General features: G+C 34.2%; 1 protein-coding gene across 2 annotated transcripts in view; it reads right to left on the reverse strand.

The window, feature by feature from the left end:
* Fap (fibroblast activation protein alpha) overlaps positions 1 to 7,526 on the reverse strand; it is a 62,598-nt gene extending 55,072 nt beyond the window's left edge. Inside the window, exons 1-2 of one of the 2 annotated variants that reach the window (XM_074070959.1) lie at positions 7,368 to 7,526; positions 6,949 to 7,033 (exon numbers count right to left, since the gene is read on the reverse strand). In XM_074070959.1, coding sequence (XP_073927060.1) covers positions 6,949 to 7,033; positions 7,368 to 7,373 — 91 coding nt within the window. In that variant the 5' untranslated portion in view covers positions 7,374 to 7,526. Of the gene's footprint in view, positions 1 to 6,948; positions 7,034 to 7,110; positions 7,254 to 7,367 lie in introns of those variants that run through there. The other variant, XM_074070960.1, reaches the window with a different exon arrangement.
* Positions 7,527 to 11,335: the final 3,809 nt, after the last annotated feature.

An 11,335-nucleotide genomic window follows, 5' to 3' on the forward strand; every position in this document is an offset into this window, starting at 1 on the left:
CAATGAGAACTTTTTTTAAATGGACCTGAGGTAGTTTTAATTTACTAAGTTCTTATAAATAGCAAGAATCCTATGTGCATGATTAAGTCTTCACAGCAATCCTCTGAGATAAATACAGTTATGAGCACCATTTACAAATGAGCACATGGAAATTAGAGAGGTAAACTAACTTGCCAAAGACATAGCACATTTGGGGTTTAAATCCAGCTCCATCTGATTTTAGAGGTTCAACACTATACCACTATACTTTAATTTAAAATTGAAGTGTACTCATAATAAAACAGCAACAACATACACTAAATACAAAAAGAAAGACATGAACCAAGCAACTTATAGAGGGTAAAATAATTTTTGCCCCATTTAAGAGAAAAATGAGGCAATTTGAGCTTTATCCAAGCAAAGGGGATGCTAGCTATGAGGCTCTGACTGTCTAGTTGAGGAAAGTAGTACCTCTTAGCTCTGAAAGTGATTTTTCTGGAAGTACTGGGGTTTGAACTCAGTGGTTCATGCTTCCCTTACTGTCTTTGTCCAACACCCAGGCCCGGTGACTACTACATTTCTCTGTGCTTTGTCTCTTTTCTCCATTTCTACTGTATACCCAAGAGCAGGGCTTGTCACATTTAGGTGAATGGCTAATTACTCCCCTTGCAATTTCACTCTTGGTCTTTCATTATGGTTTTGATTTGCCTTTTCCTAGTGATTAATGATGTGGATAATCATTCATGTGCTTATTAGTCATTTGCATATTTTCTTTGACAAGATGTATATCCTTCAACCATGTTTAATTGTCTTATTTGCCTATTTACTATTCAATTTCAAGAGTTCTTTATATATTCTGAATGTAAGTCCATTATCAGATTATGACTTGTAATTTTTTTTAACGTTTGTGGATGGTCTTTTCACTTTTTTTTTTTTTTTTTTTTTTTGTGGCACCGGGTGTTGAACTCAGGGCCTCACACTTGCTAGGCTTGCTATTTAGGTACTCTACCACTTGAGCCACTCCACCAGGCCTGTTTTGTGTTAAGTTTTTTCAAGATAGGGTCTCTCAAAGAATTTGCCCAGACTGACTTTGAAACTGTGATCCTCTTGATTGTCACATCTGAGTAGCTAGGATAACAGGTGTGAGACACCAGTGCTCACCTGTCTTCTCACTTTTTTGATGTCCTTGGCAACTCAAAAGTATTAAATTTTGAGGAATTCCAACTCATGTATTTTGTCTTCTGTTGTTTGTGCTTTTGGTCATAGTTAAGAAATCATTTCCTAATCCAAGGGCATATTTTAAGAATTTTAAAACACTGCTCTTTTATTTAGGTCTCTTGTCCATTTGGGGTTAGTTTTTGTGTATGGTGCAAGGAAGAGAGTCCAATATCACCCTTGAAGTAAGAAGTATGATTTATCTAGTTTTGTTTCCTTTTTAAATATTACTTTAACTATTCTGGGTCACTTTCATTTTCTGATGAATTTGAGAATCAGCTTATCAATTTCTGCAAATTCTAGAATTTGAATAGAGTTTACAGTTAATATATAGACAAATGTAGAGAATATTGTCATTTAAAGTTATTAGCTTTTCTAGTCAGTAAACATGAGCTATTTTTTCATTTATTTTAATCTTGTTTTTGGATTATGCATTGCTAATAGTTAGAAATACAATTCACTTTTATATATTGATATTGTATCTGCAAACTATGCTGAACTTACTAGTTCTAATAGGTTTCTAGAGAATTCCTCAGTACTTTCTATAAATGAGATCATGTCATCTGCAAATAAAGATATATAAATACCATGTATTTCTTTTAATTGCTAATTATCCTATCTAGAAACACCAACAAAATATTGAAAAGAAGAGTGGTAAGAGCAGATATACTGTTCTTCTGTTCTTGATCTTAGGAGAACAAGCATTGACTCTTTCACCATTGGTAAGATAGTAGCTGTGATTTTTTTTAACTGCCTTTCTTTTAACTGGTTGAAAGTTTCATCTATTTCTTGTCTATTGAGTGTTCTTCTCATGAAAGTGTGTTGGATTTTTTCTGAAACTGTTCTAGGGATGATGTTTTCTTTGTTCTTTCTGTTATTGATTTCATTACTTTTCAAATGTTAAAAAGTCTTATATTCTAGGGAGAACTCTCACTGGCTCTGATGTGTAATTCCTGTTAATATGCTGCTGGATTTTGTTTATTATTATTTTGTTGATTTTTGATCACATTCATAAAAATATTGATGAATTTGTTTTTCCTCTGATGTTTTTGGTTTTAGTGTTATGTAACCTTGGCCTTCAGAATAAATTTGGAAGCTAGTTTACTTTCTTCTTTTGTTTTTCTAGGGAGTAAAGTTTATAAAAGATTGATACAAATTTTTCTTTAAGTATTTGGTAAAATTTGCCAGTGAAACCATCTGGACTTATTGTTTTCTTTAATGGGAAGTTTTTAAATGACTAACTTTAACTTTTTTGTAAAATTTTTATTTTATACTTATTTATTTTACATATATATATATATATATAATTACTTACTGATTTTTTTCCTTTGTTTATTGAGGTAGGATGTCACTGTGTAGAATAAGCTGGCCTGAAGCTGACAGTATAGCCCAGGCTGTCCACTGACTTGTGATCCTCTTGCCTTAGTCTCTAAAGTATTGGGATTATGGGTGTGTGCCAACATGTCTGGCTTTAACTCAATCTCTTTAGGTGTTATAGTTCTTTTGAGGTTTATTATTTCTTTTTGAATAAGTTTTGATAATATGTTTCTGGAAATTTGTTTTATCTAAGTTATATGATTTTTGGTATACAGTTTTTATAATCTGTTCCTTAAAATAGAGTCCTAAACACATTGATTTTTTTCCTGCCAAATATAAAATCAGTGTATGCACAAAAATTTTAATTTAGATACTAAACAATATTATTCATTTTATGATTAATAAGAATGGAGTTTAATAAAGATTATAAGGTACTCCAGTTTTTCTATATAACTTTAGATCACTCACAAGGATACCAGAAACCTCAATGTGGACTGTATTTGGAAACAAGTTCTTAGAGGAGGTAATTAAAGCTAAATATTATCATAAGGGTTGGGCCCTAATCCAATAGAACTGAGTCCTTATAAGAGGATGAAACAACACCAGAGGTACACATGCACATGAGAAAGCCAAATGAGGATACAGCTGTTTGCAAGCCCAGGAAGGAAGTCTCTGGAAAAACAACCCAGCTGGAACTTTGATCTTGGACTTCCAACTTCCAGAACTGTGCTTCCAAAACAAATTTCTGCTGTTCAATGTACCTAGGCTGTGGTATATTTGTTCTGGTGACTCTTGCAGACTAATACAAATTTTGGTTCTGAGAAGTTGGATATTGTTGTAATAAACACTTAAGCATTTAAAAAAGAAGCCCAAAATATAACATTTTATGTGAAATCTGATTTTTAAAAATTGGCAATTAATACAAATTGGTATTAGCAACAATAACAATCACAGAAGGGGAATATTGTAAGGGTAAGAAAGAGAATATCAGGGTGGTCTGACCAATAGTGGCTCTCCTTTCACTGAGAACCACTAAGAGCACTATGTGGGAGAACTTGTGAATCTTCACATTGCATAATTCCCCTCTTTGTTCTCTCCCTCATTCCCTCTCCAACTTCAACTTCTTTTATCTTTCTTCTTCCTTTCTTCTAGGAGCGGCTCACACATAAAAATTTCTGAAGTATTTGTTGGTTTTGGGCCAATCAAGTGAAGTATAGGACCAGGGATGACACTCAAGGATAAAGACTTGTAAAATTAAAGAGAACAATTTTTTAATTGAAATATATGAAACAGAAGAGCTTACTAATCATCTTTGATTATATATACCTATATTAGAATGGAGAAGACAATAGAATTCTAGATACCAATTATTAAGTATTTACTACGCTTTAAGTTTTAGAAAAATAATAGCTAACATTTATTGAATATTGGTTTATTATCATGTAGAGAAATCTATACTCAGTAGAATCCAAGGAAAGGTCAGAGAGTTCCTAAAATTCCTTTCACAAAGGTTCAGGAATTCAGGAAACATAAAGCACCAAGCAGCAAGGAAGACTGTGTAGAATTTACTGGAAAAATTCTGGAACCTCTGTGACTTTCTAATTCTAGTTTTTTGTGTTTCCCTCATTTGTAAATCTCTTAAAACAGAAGGTCTGTATGTTTGTCTTTGAAGTCAACAAAAATAAGGAGAAGCCTGATTGTTTATTCACATAGACAGAGATATAATGCCTAAGAAGAAGAATTGCAAGAGAAAGAATGAATGGAGGTCAGAGAAAAGAAAGAGAATTAGGTGAAAGGAAATAGACTGAAGCCAAGGAGGATAGCATGGGACCAAGGTGTAGAAACCTATGTGTATCGTCTATTTCAACAAATAGTAAAGGAATGTTCTAGAATTTTCAAAAATAAGTTCTTTTTTTTTTATTATGTAAGTGAGCTGTATCGATATTTTCTCATTTCATTACTATATATTGCTATTTGTTCCTAACACTCTGTGTAATTGTTCCAAAGCTCTTTTAATCTTGAGGCTGGTTCTCTGGGGACCCTGTTCCTTCATGAAAAAGCCCTTCTCTCTGTAAAAAGTACTGGATTCTTACTCCTTTGCCTTTTAGAGGAAAATCTAGATTGCTGCATTTTTGTAACCCCAGCAACTGGGACAATGATAGGCTGGTAATTAGTGGGACTTAATACAATAGTATATAAATAAAACAATGAATGAATATTACCTAAGTATGTCTTTAAGTTTCTCAAGACTACTCTTATATTGGCATATTATAGCTAGGTTGTAAATACAAGAGCATCTAAGGCAAATGTGAGGTAATGGGATTTCTGATGAAGTGTGAGAAGAAGCCTAAGTCGGAGCTTACTTGGCTTAGAATTCCTTGTCCTTTTCTCTTCCTCCTTTCCTTCCTGCTTTGCAACCTCAAATCCTATTCTCACAAGGCACTGGGCAAATATGAGAGTGAAGACTGGACTTGGCACCCAGACCAAGGATACTTGAGGTGGGATGTGAGAAGAAAGAAGAGAGACAGAAGAAGGAGGTCACTGCACCAGGACTGCCAATGGCACTAACTCAAGCAAAGGAGGGTGTCTATCCTGGAACCACTCAAGAAAGTATGGGGGGAGTGACTAGTCTCATGTGCAAGCTATTTAGGTGACATTTAAAGAAGTTCTTCAGCAAAATTAGAATAAAAAGAGAATGATATTATGGAACAAAAAATAGTTCTTGGCTTCTTCATGATTTCTCTATTTCAAAATGAGTACTAAAATTTTATCTCAAGTTTAATGTGATTATTTCACCCTATCAGGAAGTCACTTTGAGAATTATCCTGTCAGTTGAAACAGAACACTATATTATAAAAGACATAGGACCTTTATTCTACATATAGTTTATAACATATTTGTTGTTATGCTATACATATCTAAACTTGGAAAGAAGGTAAGGATTGGGATTATATGTAATTACACAAAGTACATTTGTATAAATATAAGTGTAGACACAAATGGCCATACTTATATACTATTCATAATGTATAAATAGAGTATGTTTCTAATTAGGGACTATAGTTCAAATTCCAAAGCGTAATCTCTGTGGACATGGAAACAGGTTTCCAATAAGACTCACATATTTTTGCTCTAAGAACTTTTATTTTTGAGGGAGCAAGCTGTCAATTTCAAGTACTCCCGAGTTCCTTTAAAAATCAAGAGCTAATTTTTAATGGATTAGATTAAAAAAATCAGAGACTTATCCCATCTCCTGATAATGGCTGGTTTGAAGGAAATGTAGATGCAGAATGATTTGAGAAGAGAGTCTGATATGAAAACAATCTTAACTTGAAAAACTATAAAAACTAGAGACACATACTACACATATCTCAGTAGCCTAAGAACTAGCAGATATCATGCTACTAGATAGTGGAAATAGAGATTAAAATTTAAATTGCAGATATAAGAACACCATCTTCGTCCTTTTAACCTATATTCATTTCCTAGTTCTATGAAAATCCCACGAGCATTTTGGATTTTCCAAATTTTTATGTGTTTTGTTTTCATTCATATATTCTTTGGCTGAAAGTGAACCATTGATTTTCCTTTACTATTAGTTAACTTTTAACCAAAAATAGTTTCCATCTTAGTTGTTAAAACTTTTAATATTGTTAAAATAAACTTTCCCCTTTTTCCTAGACCCTAAGATTTATTACTGTTTTATTTTTGTTGCTATTTTAGTCAAGTCTCCTTTTTATAAAAAAAAACAATTCCTTAATATTGCTATACTATCAATAGTCTTAATTTAAAACTAACCTGAGTATCAGTCCATAGTAACTTCCAGCTTTCAGTGAAGCTAATGTCAGTCTAAGCCTTTGTGTAAAAGGATTTGATTTATCAATAATGAAAGCTTGATTAGATATATTTAAGCTTTTAATTTAATTGTTCATTGCTACTGCATTTAGAACATCAATTTCACTTTTTCCTGAGAGTTCTGTTCTCAACTTCCTTAAAATTTTGGAAAGACTACTTAGTAGTAAAAAAAAAAAAAATCCTCCACAGATTCTATTTTAACTTGTCTGTTCTTCCTCAGTTTTGCTTTCCATAAGATAAACCTATTAATGAAAAACAATGCTAGTTAAAAATATTGACTCTAAGGACCTATCAAAGGTTGTATTTAACATCTGGTTTGGGCTTGTGGAGGTGATGTAGAAGAGTTTCCAGATTTTTCTGTGCTGAAATAACACTGTAAATCTCTTCCTACCCGTGCCTTAAGTTCTTCAGTATTTCTGGACTTGCACTACAACATATCTGTGAGCTTATATGTCTTCTTAGAAATAACAGCCTTACTTTGGAAAATAAGCACTTAGGAAATGTTCAACCACTTGAGATCACACATTAGTGCATTTTCCAAGCTATTCTAGGCAAATTGAGCAAATCAGAGAAATTTCTTACCTCTTGAAGGACGTAGGACAATGCACATCACCAATAAAGCAAGCACAGCTGAAGTAGCAACTCCAAATACAATTTTTATCCATGTCTACATAAAATAAAGAAAATCAGGCATATACACAGTTCGAGCTACATAAACAGTAGAAATGGCAAGGTTATGCTTACAATTAAATCCTATTTCTCCTTTCCCATAAAGCTTGTGATTGTCTTCCACTGATCTGGTGATAATTGCTGGAATTCTTCCAGCTTTGCAAGGACAAATGTTTCTACAGTATATTCAGAACAATTTCCCAATCCTAGCCCATTCCAGGAAGTAAATATTCACGTAAAAATCCTCATCTTTTAAGCAACAGAAAACTCTGATAACACAAAATCCACCCAACCTTCATTCTTTAGCAATAACAGGGGCTGCACATACTAACCTTCATTTTTCCAGATGTTTTTGAAAGTTAGCTGTAGAGCGTGGGTCACTGAATTTGTGAAAACCGTTGAAAAGAAGCAAGTCTGTCTTCTGAGTTGGAAGCCGAAGTCAGGACAAGAGTTTTTTCTTTCCACGGACTTTTGTATACTGTGCCAAATTTCAAAAGATTTCTGTAAAATTAGAAACAGATTTTGGGGGCGTTCTTGGCCTTGAAATGAACTACGAGTGGCTCAAGGGAGGTTTTATAGCTTTCTCATCCATGTAAATTCAACACCAACATCTGCTTACGTTGACATATGGAGGGTTTTTTATTTTACTTTTTTTACATTGAGGTTTATGTTTCATTTTCTTCTAGAAATCACTGATAAATTTCCTTGGTAATCCATTAGCTTATGTACAATCTTATTATTTGCAATTAAAAGATGGATTTCAAACAATAAAACTTCCTGATATCCACACTATACATACATCTAACTTTTAGCATACAAGGAACATTGAACCACATAAAAAATTGTGAAAAGTACACCATACAACTGCACATTTTTCTCCTCTGGGAGATTATGAGGTACTGCAGACAGAAATGTTTTTCTTTCAGCAGAATTTCTTTGTCCATATAGCACCATATGCACTTTCAGTAAATACAGAAGTTTAAAAATTCAACTGTCTAAACCCACGGCTGCTTTACTTTAAAGAAATAAAATGCCATCTGGTGAAATTTAGTATGGGTTAGGTGTGTTTGCACAGGCTAGAAAGATGGAAAGATCAGGAAGAATAATTTACCAGCAGACCTTTGGAAGAATGGAAATGGCTTTGCAAAAGTGATATTTTTGATTTCCTCTCAGAATACCTCCTGAGAAAGAAGAAGACTTTAAAATAAATAAGCATGCATCTGAAAAGAGTAGTCTTATGTATAATTTCATTTTGGTAAGTCTACATAATTCAAAAGTGATCGGTCAACTTGATAGATAGGTAAAATGGTTGACTGAGTTAAAATACACACAACAGTTTCTTGAAATACTCTGGCTAGTTCAATGCAATTCAACTTGGACAGTTTCTCTGATTTCACATGAGCGCTGTTGTTAACCGACTGCCTTTAGTTTTTCCATAATGGTTTTTTTCTTTGAAAGTTCATAATGCTCTCACCCTGACTAAGACAAACTTCATGGCAGCCTTTCATGGATTATTTGTGATAGGTAATGAGGAAAAGTCACTGAAATCTGTTGCTATTTGCTTTAGTCAACTGGTTTAGCTAACGTGGGAAGCTTTCTCCTGCAAAAACCAGGACAGTGGCTTGTGAATTTCCTTACAGACATTCTTCAGACATCCCTCCCTGAATTCCAGCCTCATGAAAGTTCTGTTGAGGAAAATGAGTCATTAAACACTTATTGGCAGAGAAGTGTATCCACAGCAGCTCCTGGATGAGCCCCACCTCTTTTGTAGTTGGTAGGCCCCTTTTTACAAACAGAAGAAATCATTAAGAGTAATTTACAAGCTATGCTGGACCCTTGTAGGTATCTCCATGTGATTATGAAATTCTCATATCCAAGATAAAAGCCACCAGCCTGGTCCCAAAGGAACTGCTCCCAGGTGGGTCCTCTCAAATTGATTCCCTTCTTTGGAACATCTACACAGGATGTTCTCAGAAGTTCTGTCCCAGCCTGCCAAAGCCCCAAAATCCACAAGTACTGTTCAGTGAGTGATTTCCAAGACTTCAAATTCTGGAGAGAAACTGACAGCAATAAATGATTAGGGTGTAATTAAAACTCATACTGTTATCTTTAGCAATTAAAACTGCACTGACATGTGACTGGTGTGAATACCACTTAGGATTCTACAGCTGAGTGTGGGCGTCTACAAGAGACTCATTTGACAGGCCTTATAGAGAAATTGGGGTGCTTGAGAAGGGGCACATTTAACTTGAAAGTCTAAGGGTAAATTATGAGTATGAAATATGTTTATTTTTGTTTGTGTTGTCCTTGGAAGGTTGGGTGAGTCAAACTGACTTCTGGAAATTTCTTACTGGTTTGAACTGTGTTAAGAAAAATGAGACTGACTACAGAAATAAAGATGACAGAAGCTTTTCCATGTAATTTCATGGCTTAGGGATATATTGTTTATGATCGAGATGTAGATGTTCATCCTTTTGGGATAATGTATGTATGTCCTAATATGTAGCCAAACAAAGACTTCCACAGAATTTGGATCTTTTTCAATATTTTAACATCTTTACTAGATTTTCTCCTTTTAGAGTCAAAATGAAAATGCTTTTGCTAAGGTTTATTATCTTTGTTTTGAACATGAAGGAAATTGACTTCTATTATTATTTTAAACAGTTAATATCCAGTCAACATTTTTGTTGGGAAGACAAAAAATGGATGGGACATAGCCTATAACCTTGAGGAGCAGAAACTCTCATACAAGGTGTGGCAAGTAAGTTCTTGCATGTCTGCTTCTTTTTGCTTCTTGGAGCCCTTGCTGAGCATGAGCCATTGGCTGAGTTTGTGCTTAGTAAAATGAGTGCCCTGACTAATGGGTGATGTCTTCATGGACCTAGAAGAAGGGACAGAAAGGACAAAATACATATGCAATTCAAATTCAAGTCTGGCCATTGTTAGCATTGCAACTTTTCTCAGAAGGCAAGTCTGGAAATATTCAAATGCTATAAAAACAGAAAGTATAACTTTGGCCCTTAAGAATTCAAGTGCAAGATTTAGGATAATCAAGGTTTTCAGCTGAGCTCTTTTCTAGTATAAAGCTTAATTTGAAATATTGATGACATTCTAATAAGCACATTGGGTGAGTGAGCTATAACATAAGTCATTAGGTTATGAACAGAACACTAGGTTATGAAGAAAATAAGTAGAATTGTTTATTTGTAGTCATTATATATCTAGCAAAAATGTTTTTGATATTGCTATATCTTGGAGCTAGAAGATCCTAAAATCCTATTTGTTGAAGGCTTTGTACTCAGCTGGTGTAACTATTGGGAGTGGTGAAAACCTTCCAGAGTTGGGGTCTAATTGGAGAAAGCAGGCCACTGGGGGAGGGTGTCTATGAAGTGTATATTGGGATCCTGTCCTCTTCTCTCCTTTTGCTTCCCAGTCACCATGAGGTGAGCAACTTTGCTGTACCACCCACTTCTGCCTCAATGTTCTCACCATAGCCCTAAACAACACAGCCATCCAACTATGAATTGAAACCTTTAAATTGTGAGCCAAAATAAATATTTGCTCTTTTAAGCTGTTTACTTCAGGTACTTTGTCACAGTGATGGAAAACTGACTAACACAGATACATGTCTTTTCCCAGCAAATTCTTACAATGTAAAAGTAAAAAACATAATGAGAGCATAAATATGACAACTTTTTTAAAGAGCAACTTGTAAGTAAGGAGTATGAGGGCACACTGAAGTCAACAAATGTCTTGATTATATATTCCTTAAGTTGAGAATTTACTCTTAAAAACCTGAATATGTGCTGGGAATGTAACTCAGTAGTAGAGAACTTGCTTAGCATACACAAGGCCCTAGTTTTGAGCCCTACACAGCAAAATCCAAACCAAAACAAAAAGTTCAAGAGTTCTGTCCATTTGGTTCCTCAGATTTGATAAACATTTCTGTTTCACTGTTATATACAAAGTGCTTTAATACATTGTTTAATTTAACCTGTAACCAAACTTATTTTACTGATCAAAAAACAGAGCCCAGAAAAATTAGGTATCCTGTTCAAGATTCTAAGAGGACCTCATGTTAGTATATTACACTGCTTCTTTGTGATATTCCTAAGGTTGATTCTAAAGTTAAAAAAAAAAAATTAACTAGCTTACATCTCAATGGTCTTCTACTTAGAGACATTTTAAGAGTATGATGGTAGAATCATTGCATCACAACCCACATATCCTCAGTGTATGTTTCAAAAGAACACAGTCTCATTCTGTAAGAAAGGGTAGAGTTTTGTTAGAGTTGGGATGT

This window comes from Castor canadensis, chromosome 4, assembly GCF_047511655.1.
Source record: "Castor canadensis chromosome 4, mCasCan1.hap1v2, whole genome shotgun sequence".
Taxonomy (NCBI): domain Eukaryota; kingdom Metazoa; phylum Chordata; class Mammalia; order Rodentia; family Castoridae; genus Castor; species Castor canadensis.